Here is a 24,713-nt window from a genome sequence, read left to right as displayed (position 1 = left end):
AAGCTATTCGGGTCTTGAAAGCAACGGCATGTTGTTTCCAAGGTCGAGGTGAGCCTTTGCAGATACTCTGCAGATGGCCGGGATGTGCACACGCTTTCTGTCGTGACGATCTCACAGCATTCTCCCCGCAATGCAGCCTCGCTCAGGCACTCGGTTTCACAACATTCATCACTCTTAGCGGAACTCATAGCCGAGACAACGGAGATCCGATCTAAGACAAATTTCGGCAGGCAATTCTCAGTCCCCATGTGCGTCAGGTCCCAGTGGGTCTGCAAGCAACCAGAAAGGAGGCATCCCCAGAGCGATCACGATGGAGAAGTGATGGCTCGGTCAAGCGACCTCGCGCACTTGGACAATTCCAGTCAAACCTCCGAGCTCGATCCTACAAGACTCGAGACCAAATGAGGACGCTGTTTCCCGTCCAAGGTCGCATGGCACATGCCCCGGTCGCATGGTTCTTGAATGTTACATTTGATCATCGCGCGGGTGATGCGTTCCTGCAGCTCGTGCCGACCAGGTCGCCCTCTCTGCGATCTCATTCGTCAAGATTGCAGCCGAAACGAACAACCTTCAATGATTCAGATGCAGCGTTATCTATCGATCTATCGTGATCAATTTCCCACCGTGACCGAGTTACATTGGAGGATCAATTAGTCTTCGTGAAGACTGGCTGATCAAGGGCCTTAGCGGCCGACCAGAAGAAGAACGAGAACGGAAAATGCAACGTTCGCGACTGGGATGCTAGGTGAAGGCTTGACGTTTCAGAGTTCATTCACCTTTCCCAAAATGACCCCTGAGAGCGACTTAGCGTCGTTGGCAGTGGGCAGTCGCCAGTTGGTGATTCAAAGGCAACAACTCTCCAGCGCCGGCGTTAGTCATGGCTTGACGCTGCACGTCCATAGTGTTCAACTGGTATGTGGCGTCGCGTTTCACAAGCCTGAAGCGTTTAAGTATTCATTCCTTACTGTGCAAATCCCACCAGTTATGGGGTCATATTGCACTGCTTTTTTGGGTCAATTTATTGCTTCGCAGTCACCAGGGATGTGACCCTTCCTGACTCGACCACCGTTGAGACGGTCGTGGTGGTCGCATTGACCATGTGCAGACAATGAGCCCTCCGATCTTCACGGCGGTTACCGAAACGAGCAAACTGACAGGGAAGTGTGAGCGAGTCGCATCTAGGTTGCTGTACTCAACTGATTGAGCTCATTTCGCAAAAGCGACCTTGAAGAGAGGGTGTCCTTCCAAGGCCGTCATGTTACTTGCTTCAGCCGATCCCTTCGTGCGGCTAGTGTGGCATTCTCGAGAGAACGAGGCTTCTTCAAAGGACGGCTTCAAAGAGGTACAAATAGTATGGACCTGCATCCTGGCTTCCTTTGATTTTTTTTCTTCATCACCAGAGTCGCCGGACCGACCAGACATTCCCTCGAAGAAATACTCATCACTCCTTTACTATGCGCTTCTTTCTTCCCCTCGTCCTCGGCCTTGCATGGCTGGTGGAAGGTGCAGTCATTCCTTCTCATCATATCAATGGCACCGAGCTTGAGGCTCGTGCTTCCGCTGGATATCGCTCTGTTGCATACTTTGTCAACTGGGTTAGTTCTATAAATCCATCATTCCCTGGATGGATAGGCTGTTTTTCGAAGACAAATCGCTGACAATTTCACTGGAAGGCTATCTATGGCCGAAACTTCAACCCCCAGGACCTTCCTGCTGAGAGACTGACCCACGTTCTCTACGCTTTTGCCAATGTCCACCCAGACACTGGAGAGGTCTACCTTTCCGACTCTTGGGCGGACACTGACAAGCACTACCCTGGAGATTCGTGGAGCGAGACCGGAAACAATGTCTATGGCTGTGTCAAGCAGCTGTTCCTTCTCAAGCAGAGAAACCGCAAGCTGAAAGTCCTACTATCCATTGGTGGCTGGACATACTCGAGCAACTTTGCCGCACCTTTGAGCACCGCCTCTGGAAGGGCCACTTTTGCCTCGTCCGCAACAGACTTGGTGAAGAACCTTGGTTTTGATGGAGTGGATATTGATTGGGAGGTATGTCATTATTTTACACCAAGCGACAGATGCTTGAGCAGTCTGAGTATGGGCTAACCGGAACAGTACCCTGCCAACAGCGCCCAAGCAGACAACATGGTCTCTACCTTGCAGCAACTCCGCTCGGTAAGACAGCCTCGAAGCGAGGAGTGCATATAGGTCCTGCTTGGCTAATGATATCTCTAGTCTTTGGATACCTACAGTGCGGCGAATGCGAACAATTATCACTTCGAAATCACCGTCGCTTGCCCTGCAGGTGAGTTATTTCATTGCCCTCTAAGATGCTAGTATCAGTGATCATCAATCTCACTGACATGCGGAAAAAGGTCCGTCAAACTACCAGCAGTTGCATATGGCTCAGATGGACAAGTATTTGGACTTTTGGAACTTGATGGCCTATGATTACTCCGGAAGCTGGGACACTATCGCAGGCCACGATGCCAATACTTTCGCCTCGACGAGCAACCCCGCGAGTACACCCTTCAACACCGACCAGGCAATCAGCTACTACACGGCCAACGGTGTTGCTGCGAATAAGATTGTCATGGGAATGCCCCTTTACGGCCGCTCATTCATGAGCACCGATGGGCCCGGTAAACCTTTCAGTGGCGTGGGAAGTGGCAGCTGGGAGAATGGTGTTTGGGACTACAAGGCCTTGCCCTTGACCGGCGCATCTGTCAATTTCCTGAGTCAAGAAATAGCGAGCTATAGCTATGACTCCGCCCAACGCATGATGGTCAGCTATGACACTCCCCAGGTTGCCCAGCTCAAGGCACAGTATATTCAGTCCAAGGGACTTGGCGGAGGCATGTGGTGGGAGAGCAGCAGCGACAAGACTGGCTCTGACAGTCTGATCACCACTGTACGTTCACAGGCCCTCATTTCAGCATCGAAGTGTCCATATCAAACTTTCGGCGTACTAATCACAGTCTCTCTAGGTTGTGAACCAATTCGGCGGCGTCGGTGCTCTAGACCAAAGCCCGAATCAGCTGAGTTACCCAGTCTCCAGCTATGACAACTTGAAGGCTGGCTTTCCATCAAGCTGAGAACGCTTGATTCTCCTCGCTCGGGGAAATGGAATCTCTTCCAAGGCCATCTGGAACGGATTGGAAGATTATGAAGTCATTTCACTGTCGTTACCTATTCCATCATGGCCGTCTTTTTTCCACCGTCATTCCCTATCCTCTCGGCACTTGCCACTTCACAGTCACTTATTTTTCTGCTTGTCATTTGACCCCCTTCCCTATCATTTACTCTTTTCACTGTCACAGACAGTAGTACATACGGTCATTCACTCTTATGCTGTCATTATCTTTTTCGAACATGTCATCCGCGGCACTGCGAGCCAGCTCGCTAGGTGTGCAGCTTAGTCTATCGTTAACTGCCTTGTTACTCCAATCTGTGCCCTTTGATTCAGACATTGTCATTCTTTCAGATCACGGCTACTTGTCCTTCTTAGCGAGGCCTTGATAAGGGTTATGCTTATAACAAGTGCAGTATATGAATGCCAGATCCACATGGAAAATAATTTTTATGGTAGAATAGAATGCTTGACGAAAGCTCACCAAAAGTGGTCTAATCTATTCTACAAAACGCCAGGAAATGCCCAATCTTTGTACAACAGTCCTCAAACAGGGACCTCAAGTCAACATATCATCAAGTCGCTCACCAAGCACACTCTCGATCTGCTTCACCCACTTGCGCACTTCGCGTTCGACACTCTCATCCTCATCCTCCATTAGCTCACTGATGTACGGCAGCATCTCGGGGAGAAGAGCCAGCCATTCTTCACCAAGCTGCTCGGTGAGAGCTTGCTCGGCCTTCAAGGCAGCAAGGCGCGTGAAGGCATTGTCGCCGCCGGAGGACTTGAGCGTTGTTGCGGAGGGACGGAGATATCTCATCAGAGCCATGTTGAGCTCCTTGTAGTTATCCGTCGAGTCGGCGGCCACGGCCAGTTCCGTAATGGTGGGCACAACCTCTTCGGCAACGAGAGCTGCGGTCTTGGACGTGGTAGCGTGCGTCAGTTGGGAAATGAGAGGCCCAGAGATACTGGCCAGGTGCGACGGTGATTGCCAGAATTCTGTTTGATTGTTAGAAAGACGTTCATAATCATCACGATCATCGTTCTACTAAAAGGCAAAGGGAATCTTACCATCTTGATCATGCTCGAAAGAATTGCGTAAAGTGCGCAGAACAGCCAGCCAAAGGGCCTTCGTGGCCTTGGCAGGCCCGACCTTGCCAAGAACTTCGACAATGTTCTCCAGAACGTAATTTGAGTAGCCAGTGACAATGGATTGCAATGTACCAAAGAACACCTGGAGGAAATTGTAGAAGGTGGTAAGACGGGAGATTTGGCCCTGCTCATTAGTCTTAGAGACGCCGGACGTTGCCCATTCAACAAGCTTTATGAACAATGGGCGGAACGTGCTATCATTCAGCTTGTAGATCATCTTGATAGTAACGTCGTTGAGAGATGACTCTGCCTCCTCAAGATCAGAGGCGTCGAAATCAGACGCGTCACCGAGACTGATCTGTTCGCGACGCAGATCGAAAGCGTCAAAGAGAATCTTAGAAAGAAGACCCACGTTCTTAGACACTGATGACTTGGGGTTCTTCTCGATCGCAAGCGCAAGTACTTCAAGAGTCTCAGTCACTGCGATAGGACCGGTCTCGACAGCATGATGCCAGTTACGGGCGATCGCGCCAAGGCTGGTTGCAAGATCCATTTTTCGTGATGCGATAAGCCGTAAAGTCTCCATGCGCGAGGCGTCCGAGGCATCCTCGAGGTCCGCCTCGGTAGACTTGAACGCAAGTCCAAGCATCTGGTCAAGATGAGATGGCGACAGCATGAATGGAATATTGACGAGCAATGCAGAGAACAAGGAGAACACGGCATCATGTAGACGAGAATTCTCCTTGTTGGGGGTCAAGCTCAACTCCAGGAGCTCCAAAGAACGCTTCATTGCGTCGGGAAGGGCTGGGATCATGGCTTCGCCAAGCACCTCCGCCATTGAAGCAAGACACAAGACACCCATGATGCGAATGCGCTCGTCATCTTGGCCGATGCACGATGAGCTTGCAACAACCTGAGCTGCAGCAATGACCTTGGAGGGGTCTTTGCGGCCATATTTCTCAGTGATACGATCGATACATGCGACAGCTGCGTGTTTAAGCAGCTTATCAGGCGAGGACTTCACGATGGTGACGAGAGTGGGTAAGAAGTCCAGCACACGGATCTGTGATTCATTGTCTCGCTCAGGGTTTTGTCGAAGGCGGTTTTCGAGCAATCGAAGCACCTTGCGCCGAAGGTCATCATTGGGTCCTTGCAGAAGAACTTCAATCGTGTCCAAGAAGTCGACAAGTGACAATGTACCGAACAGTGATCCCAGCACTTCACCACAAGCATGGCTGACAGGCTTCATACTTTGCACGTGCTCGCCGAGTCCAAGAACTTGCTCCAGAACACGAGAGAAGCAAGCTCGAACTTGATCGGCTACTTCGTTCTCCGTCTCGAATGCGGCCTCCAGCTTCGCCTTCAGAGTAGAGTGCTTCAGCAAGTGAGAAAGGTCTCGGAGCAAATCAACAGCGACTTGCTGGGGCTCACGGCCATCATCACTTCCAATCCCGAGAAGAACCTTCGAAATCCCAGGCTTTGCCTTGAGCGCATCGATGACCAGGTTGAGATACTTGCTGTATGTAGTTAACTCGACAACAGGTGATGTGTCTGAAGCTACGGCGGTCATCAAAGTAAGAACGTCCTTGTCTGTAGCATAGCGATTGGCTAGCATTGCCAATACAGCGAACAGAAAGTCTTGTGTACCAAGCTTCGTAATCAGTGCATGGAACAGGCGCAATCGGCGGTGGGAGGGAATGTGCTCAAAGGCAGCTGTGAAGCTGAGCAGAAGCTCGGAGGTACCCGAGACGATGTCGCGCTTCTGGTTGCGGAGAGATTGAATAAGAGCTGGAACCACTTGGTCAATTGTCTGGTCAATGACAGCGACAGAGTAATCGTCATCCTTCCGCAGAACGCTTGAGCCCATGAACGTGAAGATTGGCATCACACTATGGAGGACGAGCTCGGGAGCAATGACTGAAAGGCCAGCCACCAAGAGAAGCGCTGCATTCTGGACTTGCGGGCTGTCGGTAGTTCGAACGCAATCAACAACCAGGTCTGCTCGAATAGCAGAAGTGTCAAACAGCGGTTTCGCAGATGCTTTGGAATTATTCACAATAGCCAAGAGACTACCGAGCGTCAGACTCAGAAGGTAGCTCATGCCAGACTGGATCTGCGTCTTGAAATGATGGAGGGCGGCTAGGGTTTGGAACAGGCCATCAGCCAACTCGGGGTGGGAGCCCGGGTTTGAGTTGTCGATCACTTCAAGAATGAAAGTCATCTTGTCCATGAGTTTGCTGAGCTCGGCCTCATCCTTCACGCTCATGGCAACCATGTTCGTCTGGCTAGTCCTCCTTCTCTTGGGCGCGGGACCCATGCTCTCAATGTCAGTCAAGGAGACTGGGATCTTGCGGATGAAGCTGACGAGGATCGCTCCAGACAGGTCGACACTGCGCAGCACATCACGGGAATAGTCTGACAGAGCAGACTCATCGGCGGTCACACCGAGTGAGATATCCAACAGCTTCTGGGAGGCAACAAACTGGACCTGCTCGGCTGTCTTAGACCAAATTGCCTTGATCCTTTCAAAGACAGCAATGACAAAGGATGTTCTCGTGGAGGTCGAGGGTCGAGTCACATAAGAGAGGAGCATGCCAAACGGATCATCATCTCGAGGAGTAATAATCGCAATCACTTCCTGCTCGCAGCCGGCAGTAGATAGACGCTCCTTCTGACAAAGCTGATCAACTTCGGACTGGCTGAGACCTCGCCAGTACTCGAGTAGCGGAGAAAGTTCTTTAGCATGGCTAGTTCCGGGAGCTTTTGTGATTTTGTTGAGGATGCTCAAAAGAGTGAACTTGGGCGCGAGAATTGGCATGTTGACAACATGCGAACAAAGGGATGTGAAAAGGCTGGTGCGCAATGACTTCTTCAGCTCGTGAGCTCCAGAGTTCTCCGAAAGCACAACTCCGCGAATAGTAGCATCGATCACCTTGACTATATAGGTAGAGTCAAGAGTATATTCCTCGAGGAATGGGAGAATGGCATATTCAAGCACATGTTGTACATCTGACGGAGCAAGCCATTGTACGGCAACGGGCACCTTGGAATTGCCGTAGATGTTGGATGAGCCCCAAGGGCGGACCGCGTCAAGCTTGTGGTTCGTCTTGTAGAAGGAGCACATACGAGCCAGCACACCAGCACTTTCGCGGCGAATGCGCTCTGATGAATCTGCCAGACCAACAATCAGTGTTGGAAGCAGCGCCTGGGGGTCGAAATCTGTCGCCGCGGATTCAATGACGGACGAGAGAACGCTAAGCGCTGCCACCTTTGTACCAATCGGGTACGGACCAGAAAAGACTCGAACAAAGAAAGACATGAACTGGGACTCCTTTGTAGCGCTCTTTTTGCCCAGCATGGGTAGATCCGTGAACTGTTCGATCTTGACATCCGAGTCGACTGCGAGTGCGAAGACTTGGACGAGGTTATCAAACTCAGGAATAGAAGACTTGCCGAGGAACGAGGCTGGGAACAAAGGCTCGTTCTTGAGCGACTCCAAGGCCGGTGCAAATTTCTCCAAGGTCCCCTCCACGTCTTCCATGTCCACATCCTTAATACCAGCCAGCTGCGTGGGGGTATCAACGACTGTCTGCAGATTATGCTCAAGCGCAGGAACATCCAAGGACGGCTCCGCAAGCACTTTCTTGAACTCCAACTGCAACGGTGGGGATTGACTGAAACCTTGAACAATTTCTGCGAGGCGACTTTGAATTTCAAGAGACATCCCCCGGGTCTCGTCGGAATCACTGGCAGCTTTGAGCACAACAGCCATGGCCGCTCTCAGATCTTCGCCTTGAAGCATATTATTTCCAATGATTGAAGACAGGAGAGAAAGTCGGGACACATCTTTTTGTTTATGAAGGTTGTGTACACATCCTGCAACAAGGGCTAGGAGCAGCTTCGAGGTCGGGTACAGAGCCGAGATCTCAGACAACTGCTTCATTGGCAGCTCGAGGCGCGAGACGGCCTTGAAGACTTTGCGTGGCAAGATCGGAAAGCTCTTCTGGCTTGCGAGAATTGATAGACAGATCATACCAGAGCTCAGTGTTTCCTCGGACCAAGAGCTTACAACACTCTCCATGAGGCCATCAAGCACCGAGTCCGTCAATGAAGCTTTTTGGGCTAGCACAACTGAGATCATGTAGCAGCTTACAATCAGTTCAGAGACTGGCTTGAGCGAAAACGCGCGGCTCAGAAGAGGGAGAACACGGATCAGGATGTCTTCATGCTTTTGCTTCTCGGCTTCCCTTCGACCTGAACGAGCGCTATCAAGCATGCCTGCTACTGCCTCAGTCACAACACTAGCCCAAAAAGACAGCAATGCATGACTCTGCGCATTTTGCTGGCAAGCCTTCAGGACATACTCGTTCAGTGCAGCGAAAAAGGCCTTGTTTGTGGTGGCGCTGTGAACAAGTGGATGGCGTGGCGGATTGATGAGGCCAGTCTTGTAAGGGTAGAGTACTTTGAATGTCGGCGTCAGGTCGTTTGGTAGGATGGAAAGGAGATTCAGGAACAGGGGGGTAGTGTGATAAGGAAGGAACGTAAGTAGGATGCAGGCCGTATTGTATTCGTGAACACTTGTGAACACGGTTAGCACAGATCGGAGTCTCTCGTGTGGTACGAATCTATATCAACATACCGGAAACGTCTGACAAGCCAGTCGACAGCTTTGACGGCGGGACTCAACTGCAGCCGTCCACCAACCAGGGCCAAGAAAGATTCAATAACAGCATCTAATTCTTGGTTCTGGGAGGCGTTGAGCTCTGTACGGTCCTCTGCCTTGCTTTGCTCACTGAAAATCGACCGCTCAAACTCCTCAAAGCGGGAGTCGAGCGAACAAAGCTCTAAGAATCCATCATGACAAATATCATATATCGTGTCAAAATCTTGCGTAGAAGCGACTTTGCGATCAAAGATCAGCGACTGCGAATGCGAGATGCGCTGCTTTTTGAGATCGAGCTGGTGGGTCGATTTGGCCGCAATTTGCGACAATTGAGCCGCGAGGGAGGATGCCATGATTGTGGGAGAAGCTCAGATTATATCAAATTTAATGCGAATCACCATGAGCCATTTCTCTCCCTCCTGAATGCTGTTTGCTGCCTCTCAAATGAAGCGCGTAAGTTTCGAGACTGGTGTTAGACAATCAACTTTTTTTTCTGTCGGCGACTTGATCCACCGCCTGCTCATCCCGGAATAAATCCAATATCCGCTGGGCCCCACTCTTCATCTTTACCGCCTTCGACCTCTGTAATTCAGGTTTGCCTCGAGTCTCAATCCACCGCTCTGGACTCTCGGACCGTTCACCACCGGATCATCCTTAGTCCGCATCACTCACCTTCGGATTATCCTTTCTCAATCTCTTTCGGACCACCCTACCTTCGGATCATCATTACTCCGAAAACCTCTCACCGCCGGATAATCCTTACTCCGCTACAACCGATCTACACAGGTAGTCATTCGACAGGTGGATAGCTTTTGATAATGGACTCGTCAGAGTCAAAGGAGGTAAGTCAGGCTTGAGATTGAGGAATGTATCAGGAGTCGACACTGATCAAGATACAGGACAAAAATGCTGTCCCGAAGTTCAGTAGCTTCAAGCTTTCTCCGGATGCCTCGAAAGCTGATCGAGAAACTGAAACCTCAGGTGTCCGCAGCTCGAGACAACATTCCCAACGCCATCACTCCCGTCCTCCTCATGGAAGCCGAGGATACAGAAATCGTCGGGCTTCCCAAGGTAGATCTCGCTCTCGTTCTCGCAAGGGTCATGGCAATCGTTCCCGATCCCCTCATGAAATTCATGAAAGGCGGGAATACAGTCATCGTCGTGCCTCTCATGAAAGATCTCGCTCCCGGTCTTTCAAGGATCATGGCTCTCACACTCGGTCTCCTCATGAAACTCGGGAACACGACAAGCGTCGTGACTCTCGTGGGAGATCTCGCTCCCGTTCCTTTCAGGGCTATCGCCATCATTCGGCTCACAGGGACGATGAAGCTAGATATGAGCTTGGTGCGAATCCGACGCACAGCACGGCTAGCAGAACTGTCGGCGACGAAAGACTGAAAACATCTGACACTCCAAAGCATGGGATTGACCACAGTGAAAAGTCAGATACATTCTCCAGTAGGGACTTCCTACTTGAGACCAAGGGAGATCGCTCGGTTCTCAAGTATGGCACTGCGCATCGTTTTGACACCCCTACGTACACACGCTTTGGCTCTGGTCAAGTCTTGGGTTTGCCCGCGCAGATGACCATTGAACGGGACATATCGGATAAAGACATTGTTATTGTCCGCGACAAAAATCGAAATCAGGAAGACAGCAGGAATTCATTGTCTTTGTCGCAACGCTCCCAGCAACCTTCGAGCCTTTTCAGATTTCTTGACGATCCCGCCTTCGCTTCAGATGAGGGCCTAATGGGCGATTACATTGCTTTCAGCCCCCAGGGGACGAAGGAGTATGAACTTAATGCAGAACTGAAAGCCGCCAAGGGTGGAGGCTCATATGATTCTGACGATGAGCGCCACGCCTATCGCTCTATTCTTGGCAAGGCCAAAGATGATGTGAGAGCTCCTGAGGGTATGGAGTTTGCTATCAGCCAGGAAAGCCAAGTGGAAAGCCTCCAAGTTGCTGCTGAATCAAGAAATCGGTCTCAGCAAGCAGAGTTGAGGCGCCAGCTCAGTTCCCACCCAGCAGACGTTGCGGCATGGCTCAGACTTGTCAAGCTGCAGACGCTGATCCATGGCACTGCAGATGACTCGCGTTCACCGACCGCCTCAGAAGAGAGGGCTGTCGCCGATGTCAAGCTAGGCCTGCTTGAGGACGCGCTGAAAAAGTGTGGCACCACCGCGGGTACAGATCTTCTGAGAATGGAACTCCTGAAAGAAGGTAGCAAGCTATGGGATCGCCAGAGGCTTCTGAATGCATGGACAGTCGCGTTGCGAAGACATCCCGAGTCGCATCTTCTGGTACTAAACTATCTGAACACCCGTCAGCACGACTTCCACGAGTTCTCTGTGGATAACTACAAGTCATTGATCTTCAGCCATATGGAACAAGGCGCTGCAAATCCGAATTCTCCACGCCGAGATGAACTCCAATGCTACCTTCTTTTGCGGCTGTCTCTTGTGCTTAAAGAAGCTGACTATACGGAGCTTGCCGTCGGACTGTGGCAAGCAACACTGGAGTTTGCCCTTTTTACTCCTCGTTCAATCGATGGGGTGGTGCAAGATACACCTCTGGAGGCTTTTCTTCATTTTTGGGATTCCGAGGTTGCGCGTCTTGGAGAATCCAAGGAATCCGGCTGGCAAACAGGAAGACCGGTTCAAGTCGAGCGAGTTCGTGCTGATGTTCAGGCTGACACGTCATCTTCGCAACTTTTTCATTCCTGGTCTCAAAAGGAGCAAAGTCTTGCGCGAGCTTTCACGTTGCCCGCAAGAAGTACAGAGGACTACGGGGCTGACGTTGACACGACTTTCTCGGTTGTGCTTTCATCCGACATCAGTCAAGTCTTGCCATTCTTCTCTCTCCTGAGAGAGCCTAAGCTGCTTGTGGATGCTTTTCTGTACTTTTGCGGCCTGCCACATCTCACGGTCCCGGGCAATTATCACACGACGCGTTCATGGAGTGGCGATGGTTTCTTACAAAATGGCCCTAGAAACCCAATGCAGGCCGTGGTTCATGACTGGGCGGTGGACTTGACTGACAGTATGAATCAGAATCGCTTACCGTTGTCGTTCCCACACGTCAACTTCTTACATAATGCCGATACCCTTCTTTCTCCTCGGAACTGGTTCTCCTCCATGCGACCTTGGGTAAACGCCGAGGACGGCACATCCATTCCTAAAAAGAGCTGGGTACGGCAAACGTTGCGGCAATTGGTCGAGCGATTCGATAAAGACACTGAATTGGCCGAATATACGCTCGCCGTTGAGTTCCTTTGCAGCCGGGAAACAGCCAGAAATTATGCTAAGCGTCTTCTGCGAGCTCGTCCCTCGAATCTACGACTTTACAATATGTTTGCTCTAATGCAATGGCGGTCGGGCTCTGCTGACCGCGCAGTCCTGACCTGGTCATCGGCTATCAAGGAACGCAGGTCTTTCGCGAACACGGAGGAGTATGATGACAGTGTGCTATTGTGGAACACGTGGGCCTCGGAGTTGCTTTATGAGGGTGATCAAGCCAGGTCCCTGCATCTGCTCTATGCCATGGCGCAAGATGAGCTTGAGATGGCAGCGTATCACGCAGTTTCTGCACTGCCTGAGTACAATGCAATGGTGCAGCTCAGACTAGAGAGAGTAAGTTAATGACCCCTCGACCTTTCCCCACAGTTTCCGCTTCTTCAGGGGCTAATTAGAACGTTTAGTTCTGCCTTCAACTCTGCGAACGCGCTTTGGCTCAAGGTCGAGCAAGGGTGTTCGTGGCTTGTGCCGACTCTCTTGCCCTTTCCCGGTACATCTCGAAAAGGTCTCTCGAGTCTGCTCTTGAGGCCTACTATTCGGCTATCACGCAGGCTAGCAATGCTCGATTGGATCCATTGAATTTCAAGGCTTTCGCTCTCGAGCTGCTGCACCAGTCGCTAGTCAAGCTTATGTTCTTCCATATGAATCAGAAGGGGTGTCACGTCAATGTGCATCTTGCTCAATCGGTCTTCAAGGAGATTGTCACAACGTTTCCCCATAACACGATGTTTTTGTCATTGTTTCTGTGGAACGAGTCACGCCTTCCGATTACGCATCGAGTCGCCGACCCAATGGGTTTCGTGAAGGCTGGCGCCGAGGATCGCTACATCAAGCAAGCTCTGTCCGATTCACCACCCGCCGTTCCCTTGAGAACAGATGTGACGCTTGACTTGCTCTCTGTTCATACAGCTCTCTGGCGTTTCTCATCTCTGGGTGGCTCAATCCATGCAGTACGAGCGGCGTTCGAAAAGTCCTTACATGATCAGGCGGGTTCGCCGTATCATCGTCATGGTACGTTGGATAACCAGCCGCCCGACGTGGCGGGCGCACATTCCAGCATCGCCATGTGGAGGCTCTACCTTCTCTTCGAGCTTGATGGGGCCAAGGACAAGAAGGCCGCCAAGAACGTCCTCTACCGGGCTATTCGCGCCTGTCCCTGGTCGAAAGAGCTAGTGATGCTTGGCATCGAGCGTCTCGGAAACACTTCTGCAATGGACTCGGTTGGCCTGTCATTCGACGAAATGCGTGAGCTTTATAACCTCCTGGCTGAAAAGCAATTGCGCATCAGAACGGACTTGACCGAAAGACTGGCACAATGGGATGAGCAGGCGGCAAAAATCAAGAGGGAGGCTAATGCATGGTTTGATGCGCTGCTGGAGGAGTTGAACGGGTTCGAAACAGGGACGAATTAGCCTGCGGGGGGGGGGGGGGGGGCATTTTGCATCTTTCGCAATCTTTGATCACACATGATTCCCTGGCCTCCTTCTTCTCTTCTCAATCAAGGATAAATCGGGTGGATCTGACATTGGGATGAATGAGCCCACGAGAGCGATTGCATTATTTCACATTTGATAATAGCACACGATACCCCTCTTCATTAGTTAGTCATGCAATCCATCCATTGGTCTCGATACTGCATTATATTTATTTCTCTCCAGTGCACAAGATACATAAATCCATATCATTCGATTCGCCATCTATGTTACAGACAATCCTGACGGTTCACCATTAACCAGCCTTGCAGACTGAGGAAAGTACCTAGCCGCAGCCAAGTCACTGGCGTCCAGGTTCAAACCCACATCAAAACAGGACATAAAGATAGTGCAAAAGAAAAGAGCAAATCATCACTCATCAAATCATTCAAGATGCCGTCAACATCCTACCCGGACGGGGCAAAAACAAAAGCTCGCATGGGGCAGACACGGGGAATCAATTAAGAGAGAAAAGAAAACAAAAACAGGCACAGTTATCAAGGTGAATCGAAGTCGAAAATCTAAAAATGCTCTTTCCAAAACTTGAAACGTACCGCCTTACTCGAAGCGTTCTTCGCCGCCTCGTTAATCTGACGAGCTGCTGCATTGGGTCCACAGAAGTAAACACCAACCTCGGTGGTGGAGGCAGTTTGCAGGCCTTGGATATAGCTTTCGTCGAGCAGACCGTTGCGCATGGCGGTGAAGAGACGTTTAAAATCGGGACGGCCGAAGTTGGTCTGGGATTTCAGTTCGGTGAGGGGATCGAGGGCTTGGCCCACGGAGTTGAGGTAGATGTTTGCTGCGGTGTCGTTGTCGAGGCGTTGGGTGAGATAGGTGTGGATACGGAGGAATTCCGTGCTGCCTTCGTAGGCGGCGGCGTTGGCGGACTGGGACTCGAGAGAGGAGAGGAGGGCTTGGAACCATTCGAATGAAGACGTGTCCTTGCAGATCCAGATGAACTCGACACGGCGGAGACGACGAGGCGGGTTGGGACTGGAGCGGAGATGCCAGATGTTTTTCAAGATGGACGCCCAGGGCGTGACGCCGATGCCTGTGCCTATGAGCACGGCGATTTCATTCTCGAAAACATCCTCTGCCGGAGCTCCGTAGGGTCCGTCGATCCGGATCTTGGGCATCATCTGTCCGTTTTGAAGAGCCACCTCGTACATGCCGAGTGGATCGAGACCCTCCAGGTCTTTTGCCTGCGCCGGACCACAACCCAGGGCATCTCCGAGGGCGCGAGTGAAATCACCCACCTGTCGGACATGGATACTGATGTAGGGGTCGAAGGGGCAAGAGGTGATGGTGAATGGGTGCCACTGGTGACTGGAGACATCCGGGACTTGGATAAAGAGCCACTGTCCGGGCTTGTACTTCATGCTGGGCTTGCGGAATTGAATCTCCATAGCATCTGCGGCAAATGGGTTAGCGCTTCAGGGCTTTTCCATCGTTGCAAAGTTGGGCTTCTGCAAGATCCTACCGTAAGGATGACGAATCACCTTGGTGATCTCGGTCTCTCGTCTCGATCGAATCTCTCGGTAGAGCCGCTCAAACATGTACATGCTAGCCGCTACGAGCTCCCATCGCCAGCCCTCGTAGCCGAAGCAATGACCCCAGAACGGGTTTCCCGCGAACGGGGAGATGGGCTGAGGCGTATTGCGGACAAAGCATCCCGTGGCGTGGGTGTAGAGAGCCAACAAGAAGGGGACAAACAAATGATGAGTATACCAAAAAGTTTCGAAGGCTTGCTGGCGAATTCGATGGTGAGAGGTGGTGTACATTAGCATCATGCACAACAGCATGACATGGCCGGTGATACCGGCAGCTTCTTTATAATGCATTTCGACGGCTAGGGCGGGGCGAATGTGCTGTTTTTCAATGTTGTAAAAGCTATTGAAAGGAACGAGTCAATTGAACAGAGTTGCAGCGGAAAAAAGGGGGAGAAAGAGAAAAAAAACCCGAGGGCAAGTCATACTTCACATAATGCGCACCTGTGTGAAGGACGACAAAAACCAGAATGGCGTAGGCCACCTGTCTGTGAAACCAGGCCGACTCATCTAGCGGTAGCCATCTGATCTGGGGGCGCAGCCATCGAAGAACATTGCGACACATGGGCAATATGATCAGGGTCGCATCTATCGTCAAAATGAGGGCGGCACCTCGCGAGATATAGACGGAATACTGGAGCACATTCAGAGCGGCTAATTGGACGTTGATGACCTGCCAATACCTGTGAGAGAGACCGGTTCAGCATGGTGTTGCAAAACCCCACCCCCGAGTCCACTTATCACAAGAACTCGCCTGCTCGTTAACATACCATCCACCTGCAAATACTGCAAAATGACCGCCCCAGAAAATCACATAGAAGAGGAGTTTGCCCGAAGATAGCTCCGCTCTCTCGAGCCAGGACTTTTTCGCTGCGGCTGCCATGGCGACCTTGTGAAGAAGGTCGGTGGAGCAATGTCGGCTGGCGAAAAGCCTTCCGACAGCGCTCTTCCAAGCGGAAGATCAACTCTGTGGGGAGATTGCGAACCTTGGTCTCGGGTGTTTGGGATCTGGAGGGTGGAATGGAGTGTGGAGGGATTGCACGGTTTCTGCGCTCAGAGACAATAGTCGGCGCACACCGTTCGGAAAGGACTGTCGGATGCGCAAGGAAGTAGATCGATGGTTCGTATACCGGTCCCCTCCATGAACGTCAATTGCTCGCCTCAATCGCTCTCTGATGGATCTGAAATGATCCAATGGAGCAAGCCTGGGACCAGAGGCGGCCTCCCTGCCGTCAAGCGTAAAGCGACCGGGGGTTGATGGGTGAGCGAGGTGGTTTGTAGCAGTGTAGTCTGATGTTGAAGGGCGAGACGGGAGACCATCCTTCAACCAACTGTGCCCGCCTCGTGTCTCTGCGTGTTCAGCAGATGCCGCTGGTTGTTGCGGAGTCGATGTCTATTCAAAATACACCAATCCACCGAGTCTGGTCTCCAACCGATTTGGCAAGGACGTGTGGCAAGGATGTGTTGAGGTGGAAGTATACCCTGGTATGACATCGATTAGGGTACACAGACAAGTGGTGACTGCACACCAAGTGGACCACTGCAGCAGTGCAGAGAGGATTGATTTTTCTTTTCCCTCTCACCGCGGTGGACTGTAGTTTGCAGGGATGTCAGCATGAGGAAACGAGGAGGGGGCCGGGAGATGGCTTGGGTTGGATCTATAATTAATTCCTTTTCCCATCCGCGGGGGGGGGGCCAATCCGCCGGCCACACGCTGGCGCACTTCCAGCCGAGTGCTTTTTCCCACAGATGCCCCGAGATGGAGATGAGCTGAGTCGATTTCCAGTTCACGGGCCATGGTCGGGTGGGTTTTGAGATCATGTCCGAGGGCCTGCCGATTGGTGTCTGTGCTTCGATGTGCTTGGAGGCGTCAGGGACCGTCATTGCGCGCCATGGCCCTTTTCCAGATGTGATGGGTGCCCGGGCCTCGGATCGTGCAACGCAGCAACCGAGTATTGTAGTGGTATAGGCGTCGTGTTGGTACTACTGTACTACGAAGTAGTACAGTAGACCCGTCGTAGCCTAGCAGGAGTGAGACCGCAAAGACGACTATGACTGAGTTTAGTGTCTGGAGGAGAAACAGAAGGTGGTTCCAATCTCAGGACCTTTGAATTTCCTTTCGGGTTGGCCTGGAGAGGGAGGTCCCAGCGAAGTTCAACCTGAGGAGGAGTGAACTCGACAGCCAGTCAGCACCATCGGACTGCTCCGTTTCTCTTGACTCGAGTTATAGACATGACTACAATCCCTACATCCACCGAGCCCAAGGCACTGCCGCTCGAGCGCATTCTGTACTACCGTCGAAGGCTGCAGATCTAGATTGACCGATTGACCAGCAGCGAACGAGAAGAGACATCAGAGACCCAATCCATGGGTTGACTGTTGACCAGAGTACCACACCGGGCACAGGAGTAAACACCAAACACGTGGTGCAGGTTCCCGGAACTGTCTTGGATTCCCACATGGCTCCCCAGGTGGTAGGGCACTAGTGGTGCATCATCAACCGCGAGGCTGACTGTGCAGGATCAGGAATTGCCTATATGGGAAATGTCGACTCGAAGCTGGGGTCAGGAGAGAGGATGGGTGGAGAGGTGATAGTCGTGAAGAAGTAACGGAGTAGTCCGTAGTCCGTAGTCCGTACTACTCAGTCCTCATAGATTCCGTCCTCATAGAGTCACTCCTGTCTGAAGACCAGACAGTCACTGACCAGCCTATGAACTGCATCCTGTAAGCGCTGATCCCCCCGTCACACCGAATGAAGCCCCGATCCCGCGCGTCAAGAGCACGTCCCGACGACGCGATGACTTCGGAAGGTTGCCAGTCAGACCAGTCCATTCACACCGGGCGAACGCTCCTGTCACCGAGGCCAGCAGAGTAAGGTCCAGGAACTTCCGACGACGGGAAATCGGAAGTCGCAGAGGTCGAGGACGTTCCAGGAACATCGACCGCATCCGGAAAGCGCCTGCCCCGAGAGCGCCTGCCTCGACTGCATCTCCTCATCTCATCACGCGCGGGGGTCCTTTCCGGGCTGTTGATTGGCCCTGCTCCCCCGCATGAGCATCCACGCCGTCACATCTGGTCCGGCGCCAATCACATGGGGGAAATCCAGTCTTTTTCATCATCTTCGGTGTATCACGTCTCGCGTCCACAACTGGCCCCAAGGTCCAAAGTGTCCACCAGACGAGGAAAAGACCGGACGGTCACAGAGAGAGCAATGGAGTTGGGTGGAATCGGATATCCTACTACTACTACTACTACTACTACTACAATAATCATGCACAGGTTATTATCCCAGTCGATCGGATCATCCACCTTCTCCCACAGAAGACCAAATCACCACTCACCAATCACCACCACTCATGCATCCAGAGATGCACCGACCTCTCCATTCACTCGGCAGATGTGACACGATTGCCATCTTCTGTACTTTCCCAACCGTGGCGGGGCTTCGGCAACACTGCAAGTGATTCTAGGTATAGCTCCTCTTATACCCGCAACCCTTCCCCCCCCCGCCGCCCTGCACAAAAGGTGGAAAGGCTGGGAAGAAGCATCTGAGCCAGGAAACGTTCACTCGACTGGTTTTCCCAATCGAAAAGTCGATCCATGCGATCGTACTGCCTGGACTTGTTCTCGGGGCCGCTGCTCTCTTTCTGACCCCTCTGTCAAAACTTCTCCCGCAACTTCTCGCTTCTCTTCCACCAGACCAAGGAAGCAACTGTCCCCGTCATACTCGACCAGATGGGCCGACTCATCAAAAACCACTGGGCGCGGTTAATCATCCTCACCGCGGCGACTTGTACGTTTCCACCCACCGCTGCCAAGTCAACCGCCCCATCTCGAATGCAACTAACGCAGCAGTCCATTAAACCCCTCACAGATCAGGTCGTCAGCGCCGTCGAAGGCTTCATCTGGCCCAAGGTCTTCTGGGATTTCATCTCCAAAAATCTCGACGCCGCCGTGGCTCCTGTCCCCGTCCTGCAAACGCTCAATCTGCTCATGGGGCTGGTGGGAATTGCCTGGGAATGGCCCCTACGACTGCTGGCCGGCTCGCTGCTTCATCGCAGCATCGAGATTCGCTTGATGGTGTATCCGCTCAGTGCGCTTTTGGCCGTGCTGCTGTATCAGGGGACGGATCCGGCCCTCTATTATTTGATCGGCATTGGGGTGTATTTCTGGGCTTATAGTGAGGGAGAGGTATGTCCATTGTCCACCACACAGCGCATCATACCGTCGGAAGTACAAGATCTTGGAGATTTGGGTACTGATGACCAGCGTTACCTAGATTGTCTGTCCGGAGCCGTGGACGTTACCGAAACGATCCAGGGTGCTCAAAGCGTAGCCTGGACGAGCATGACCTATGACTATGCTAGACATGACCCCTCATGACCCATGACCATATATTGAACGAATAACGAAACAATCGATACCCTTGCTTTGCGTGTCTCATTCTCTGCCGGACTCATGGAACCTGTCGTACTCGAGTCGTAGTCCTAGGAATAGGGAGGTATACCACGCCAAGATAGACCTTCTATAAGATCAACCGCACTTGCCATCACAAAGCAAAGCAGCCCAAGCCTGGCTCGAAAACTAATCGAGTAAACGGACTAGCGGGGGCCTCAATGATTGCTGCACGTAAATCAGAGCCCCAATGGCTGTAAAGTGTGGAGGTCCCAATCAAATCGAATGCCGTCGCTTCACTACGCAGCCCGTATACCTATTATACTGTACCTGATAGTTGAAAGGTTACGCACCGAAGCTGTAGCCTGCCGCGGAACCACCGTGGACGTCCCGCTCAAGACGCAAAACCTCGCCATTTCTCAATGAGAGCGCCTCCCTTTCACTCTCATACGCGCGCCACTGTTGCAATCTGAATAAAGATTAAGTCTACAATACCAGCATGGTACATCCGCCTCCAGCCGAGATTATCGACGGCTGCAAGACTTTTATTCCTCTGGGTAGGCAGTAGATTAGTGACACGCTTTTTGACTCGATACCGACAGTATGACCATGGAGAGAAAAACCACAGCTAATCGCGTATTGTCGGAACGCAATTCAGAAAACAATCCCGATGTATTCGAGACTCTCTGCAATAATCTCAGAGTCGCACCGGGCCTCCAATTCATCGACATCGTCTCTTTATCCCCCGACGCCTTACGCCAGTACTCCACGACTCCCTGTCGCGCCTTGATCGTGCTAGCTGAAACAGCCATCTTCCGCCATGCTCGTCCAACAAATGGACTCCCAATACCCGAATACCAAGGCTCGGGTCCCGAGGAACCAGTCCTCTGGATGAAACAGACGATCAATCACGCATGCGGGTTGATGGCCCTCCTCCACGTGCTTTTCAATTTACACGATCGTCGATATGTTGTCCCTGGTACGCCACTCGAGGAGCTTCGCCAGCAAGCAGTCGCTCTGGCTCCGGACGCGAGAGCCCGTTTACTCTATGAGTCGGAGTTTCTCGAAAAGGCCCACATGGATGCAGCTTCGCGGGGGTCGTCGAGGGTCCCGTCGCCACGCGAGGATAATCAGCACCATTTCATGGCCTTTGTGCAGAAAGATAGCCGGGTCTGGGAGTTAAATGGTGGACTACCTGGACCCTTTTTACGAGGCACCGCCGAGATGGGAGAGGGTCTGTTGAGCGAAAAGGGATTGAAACTCACAGTCCAGGAGTTCTTGGCTGCTGCCGAACAGACTGGACATAGTGAGATGAGTATCGTTGCTGTCATCGAGGATGCTGATGCTGCTTAGTGCTGTCGAAGCTTTTGTATTTCAAGGCTTGACACCCCTAGTCGGTGCCATGTAACTGTAAACTGTGGGGGGTTTTGTCAAGGAAGCACGCTGCGCCGCCGTGCATACTCAGAGTGGTGTTGTTCTCCGTGTATTGTTTTGCGAGCTTACACCCTTTGTCACAGCGCACGAATCCCTTGTCCAATGAACTCGCCTTTATGCTCTATCTGATTGGTATAGAATTACTTACGTTTCTCGTCGGATTTTAGAAGAAACAAGGGGAATACGACCGTTTATGTATCCGTGTGGCTGAAGTCTGGCTGCTGAAGCTTGGCTCATGAATTGTCAAACTGACCGGCTCCGAGTTCACGTGACTGATCGACATTGTCATTGTGGAGTGCTGGAGTGTACCAGTGTGGCCTGTGGAGTGTGACTGTGAAGTGTGAACCACTCTCGAGGTGTAACATCAACAACCTCGACGTAATGCCGATGCAATTCCTGAAACCCAAAATAGTAGAGGTAGAGAACTACATGCCTCCTGCTCTCGGCGATTGATCATTCCTCAAGCGATGTGACACCACTTTACAAGGTCGAATCATACATTGGCGGTCTCATCACTCCGAACTTATATCAGTTTTGATGACTGCAAGCATTCGAGAGGACGGGACCATGTCCACGTCCAACGTCAAGACAGAGGCAAATTCATCTCCACTGGAAGACAGCTCGCAGTCTTCTTCTTCTTCTCCTCCTCCTCCTGGCGATGTCTCGGTTGACAGAATCACCAGCTTCCATGGCACGCTTAATAGATTTCTTCTTACGAGCAATACGGCCGATATATCAGCAGACGTGCGCCCGAGTCCATCCACCTTGGAGGGTCTCGACACCTCGGCGGGAACAGAGACGAGTACAGCCTCGCGAAATGTGCTGGATCATCTCAGCGTGACCAAAACTCGACCACGCACCCGGACTACTCCTACTACTGTCGCCGCCGCCAATCCCATCAGACCGAAAGGGGAACGATCCAGCACAGCACATCTCACATCCTCCCGGTCCCCCATCACCCAGACAAACCGCATTACCCGCTCGCGCTCCTCCTCCTCGATACCGCAATCCTCGCCATCCCCTTCCAACGCCTCGCCGAGAAGAACAAGAACGCCCCGCTCACGAAAGCCAAAGCCCCCTCCCACTCATTACCCCACAGCCGCAGACTCCCTGCTCCAGGACACCATCCCCCCGAACCTGACTCTCCTCCTCGTCGGCGTCAACCCGGGCATTCTCACCGGGACAACGGGATTCGCCTACGCACACCCGTCCAATCTCTACTGGAAACTCCTCCACTCCTCCGGCATCACCTCCGTCCGCCACCCTCCCTCCGACACCTACAAGCTCCCCGCCCTCTACAACGTCGGCAACACCAACATCGTCGAACGACCTTCTCGCGACGCAAGCATGCTCACCAAGGCCGAGATGGACGCCGGCGTCCCCGTCCTCGAAGCAAAGGTAGCTGCACAGCGACCCGAGGCAGTCTGTCTCGTGGGCAAGGGGATCTGGGAGGCCGTGTGGCGCGTGCGTCACGGACGGGCTCTTCGGAAGGAGGAATTTCGATACGGATGGCAGGATGTACAGGAGAATATGGGGTGCACAGCGGACAGCGACTGGAAGGGGGCTCCGGTCTTCGTGACCACGACAACAAGTGGACTTGCGGCGGGGATGAGCATGGCGGAGAAAGAGGCTATCTGGGCGGAGTTGGGCGCCTGGGTGGTGAAGCGGCGGGCTGAGACGGGATTCGAACCTGTTGGGCCAGATCCAGATCTGTGATCTTTACCGGGCACTGGTGCCTTTTGCCTTTGAGCGCAGTCAGTCTATTTTTTTGCTGGATGTGTTGAATGATACCCCGATAATGGTAGTGGACTTGAGAATGCTCGACTATGAGAGTGTGTGTCTATATTGCTCTAGTAAATTTCACATGTCCTAGTACGCGTACAGTACTGACTCTACCTTAGGTACTGATTGACCTACTTTGAAGAGCCTTGATCAATCCAAAGTACTCACCGACATCATCCAGGTTTCAGTAGAAGCTTACCAGAGTCTTTGCTACATCTTACGACGAGGTTCTAAAGCTCAACAGGATTGGAAGATTGTCAGACGAGAGACGATGAATGATGAAATTTCTCGTAACTTCATAATATCAGGTATGAGAAGCCTGTAACTGCTAAATAATGCACAAACTTGAGGGTGAAACTCTTATCGGTCTCCAAGACAATCGAAGCGATATGCTCCTTTCCCCTACACTGGGATCTCCGCGCTCAATGAGAATGAGCCACGTCTAGTTAAAGACGGTAGTCCAGTGCTTCAATCTTCGAAGGATTAGTTTGGCCAAGGTCGGTGTAAGTGAGATTATCGAATCAGGTAATGAAGAAGTTTGGGCGTCCCCGGTCGAAGGCAGACAAAGGGCAAAACGTCCACCACGGAAGAGAGAAGACGAGAGCGGACACGGCCATTCTCGAAGCGTGAACCACCGTCATTGATATGCCTAATGGACACACACAATTTACCGACCAATGGCAACGGAGCCCTTGGAGTCGTTCTTGGAGCCGTCACGCTCGCGGGTCTAGAGAATTCAGAGTCAGTGAGGGTCCGCTTGGGAGTCGCCGGTCAACGCCCTCTACACAGGGTACGGGACGGGAACGTACGGTGGTAGTCTGGTAGTCGCCGTTCTCCAAGATCTTGACAATGCACTCCTCTTCCTTGGAGGTGCCGAACTCGTTCTCAAGGGCAGTCTTGCTGGCGGTGTCGAGAACACCTTGGGCACCGTGGCTGCAGTATAAGAAGGATAATAGTCAGCTTCTGACAGGAACGTGCAATTCGGTTCCATCACAGGTGCAAAACGCCTTCACGTAATGTCCAGAGTCTCAGTTTGAAACGTCAGGGTGAGGGACACCAACCCGTGAGTGACAAAGATCTTCCAGCCGTTCAGAACATCAGTCAGAGGAATGCTGCGGTCCCCCTTCCACTTCTTCAGGATCTCGAGGTCATCGACGAAAACGATGAAGTCCTCGGACTGGCCCTTGAAGAAGATCTTGTGAGTTTGGTCGTTGGCACGCATTTTGATGGAAGGTGGTGTTTTGGGTAGAAGAAGGGTTTGTGAGAGGCTTGGGTGTGAAGCAATTGAAGATTCAGGAAAGCTAGAGAAGCAGTGAGAAATCTAACGCTGTAACAGAAAGGCGGGGTGGGAAGCTTTAAAGTAGTGGTGAGTGATGCATGACGTCACCTGCTTGGTTCTTCTGCCCGTGAGGTAAGTGAGAGTCTCGGGAGTCAGGGAGGTTGGGTTGGCCGAAAAGTGGATCTTCCCGTGCAACTTGATGGATGTCACGCGAGGAGTCCCCCCTCCCAAGTAAAAGTGAGAAATAAAAAAAAAGACCCAAGACCCAAGACCCAAGACCCAAGACCCAAGACCCAAGCCAGCAAAGCTGCCCAGATGCCCCTCCAACCCAAAAATAATCGAAACGAAAGATTTCGACAGGGCCGATGTGGGCTTGACTGGAGCCATGGAGTAAATGGAGTAAATGGGACCAGCTCAGCCCCTCATTGACTCGGTGGGCCATTATGATTGCATCCCACTTCAAGCGAAACACCCCCGACGTCATTTACACCATCAAGATCGAGCTCTCTGTCCCATTCAGCTTCTCACACGGGTCCTCACTGAGTCTGACTCACTGACTCCATACAGCAGGGGTTGCACGGCTTCGAGGAACGATTCTTTCAAATTCCATAGCTCTGCCCTGTT

At 52.1% G+C, this 24,713-nt stretch overlaps 8 protein-coding genes across 8 annotated transcripts; 5 read left to right on the top strand and 3 right to left on the bottom strand.

Annotated features, from left to right (window-relative positions):
• Positions 1-1,454: 1,454 nt before the first annotated feature.
• Positions 1,455-3,094, top strand: N7539_006455 (glycoside hydrolase family 18 protein; the record flags this gene model as incomplete). Its single annotated transcript, XM_056936057.1, has 6 exons — positions 1,455-1,595; positions 1,674-2,048; positions 2,115-2,174; positions 2,235-2,304; positions 2,375-2,910; positions 2,987-3,094. 6 exons carry the CDS (start codon positions 1,455-1,457, stop codon positions 3,092-3,094), a joined length of 1,290 nt encoding a protein of 429 aa, XP_056788981.1.
• A 594-nt stretch (positions 3,095-3,688) lies between these two features.
• On the bottom strand, positions 3,689-9,237 carry utp10 (snoRNA-binding rRNA-processing protein UTP10; the record flags this gene model as incomplete). The annotated part of the gene is made up of 3 exons (XM_056936056.1): positions 3,689-4,128; positions 4,201-8,798; positions 8,861-9,237. The coding sequence occupies 3 exons, from the start codon at positions 9,235-9,237 to the stop codon at positions 3,689-3,691; spliced, it is 5,415 nt and encodes a 1,804-aa protein (XP_056788980.1).
• Positions 9,238-9,750: 513 nt separating this feature from the next.
• Positions 9,751-13,592, top strand: N7539_006453 (uncharacterized protein; the record flags this gene model as incomplete). Its single annotated transcript, XM_056936055.1, has 2 exons — positions 9,751-12,516; positions 12,585-13,592. The coding sequence occupies 2 exons, from the start codon at positions 9,751-9,753 to the stop codon at positions 13,590-13,592; spliced, it is 3,774 nt and encodes a 1,257-aa protein (XP_056788979.1).
• Positions 13,593-14,173: 581 nt separating this feature from the next.
• On the bottom strand, positions 14,174-16,082 carry N7539_006452 (putative NADPH oxidase (NoxA); the record flags this gene model as incomplete). Its single annotated transcript, XM_056936054.1, has 4 exons — positions 14,174-15,063; positions 15,133-15,542; positions 15,628-15,882; positions 15,970-16,082. 4 exons carry the CDS (start codon positions 16,080-16,082, stop codon positions 14,174-14,176), a joined length of 1,668 nt encoding a protein of 555 aa, XP_056788978.1.
• Positions 16,083-18,934: 2,852 nt separating this feature from the next.
• N7539_006451 (uncharacterized protein) lies at positions 18,935-19,535 on the top strand (the record flags this gene model as incomplete). Its single annotated transcript, XM_056936053.1, has 3 exons — positions 18,935-18,992; positions 19,074-19,390; positions 19,479-19,535. 3 exons carry the CDS (start codon positions 18,935-18,937, stop codon positions 19,533-19,535), a joined length of 432 nt encoding a protein of 143 aa, XP_056788977.1.
• A 558-nt stretch (positions 19,536-20,093) lies between these two features.
• On the top strand, positions 20,094-20,947 carry N7539_006450 (uncharacterized protein; the record flags this gene model as incomplete). The annotated part of the gene is made up of 2 exons (XM_056936052.1): positions 20,094-20,151; positions 20,253-20,947. 2 exons carry the CDS (start codon positions 20,094-20,096, stop codon positions 20,945-20,947), a joined length of 753 nt encoding a protein of 250 aa, XP_056788976.1.
• A 648-nt stretch (positions 20,948-21,595) lies between these two features.
• On the top strand, positions 21,596-22,744 carry N7539_006449 (mismatch-specific DNA-glycosylase; the record flags this gene model as incomplete). The annotated part of the gene is made up of 1 exon (XM_056936051.1): positions 21,596-22,744. One exon carries the CDS (start codon positions 21,596-21,598, stop codon positions 22,742-22,744), a length of 1,149 nt encoding a protein of 382 aa, XP_056788975.1.
• Positions 22,745-23,477: 733 nt separating this feature from the next.
• N7539_006448 (SBDS family protein) lies at positions 23,478-24,032 on the bottom strand (the record flags this gene model as incomplete). The annotated part of the gene is made up of 3 exons (XM_056936050.1): positions 23,478-23,537; positions 23,620-23,743; positions 23,824-24,032. 3 exons carry the CDS (start codon positions 24,030-24,032, stop codon positions 23,478-23,480), a joined length of 393 nt encoding a protein of 130 aa, XP_056788974.1.
• Positions 24,033-24,713: the final 681 nt, after the last annotated feature.

Source organism: Penicillium diatomitis, assembly GCF_028827545.1.
Source record: "Penicillium diatomitis strain IBT 30728 chromosome Unknown utg000008l_segment0_segment0, whole genome shotgun sequence".
Taxonomy (NCBI): Eukaryota; Fungi; Ascomycota; class Eurotiomycetes; order Eurotiales; family Aspergillaceae; genus Penicillium; species Penicillium diatomitis.
The sequence above is the reverse complement of the archived record's forward strand: the minus strand, read 5'-3'. Positions and strand labels throughout refer to the sequence as shown.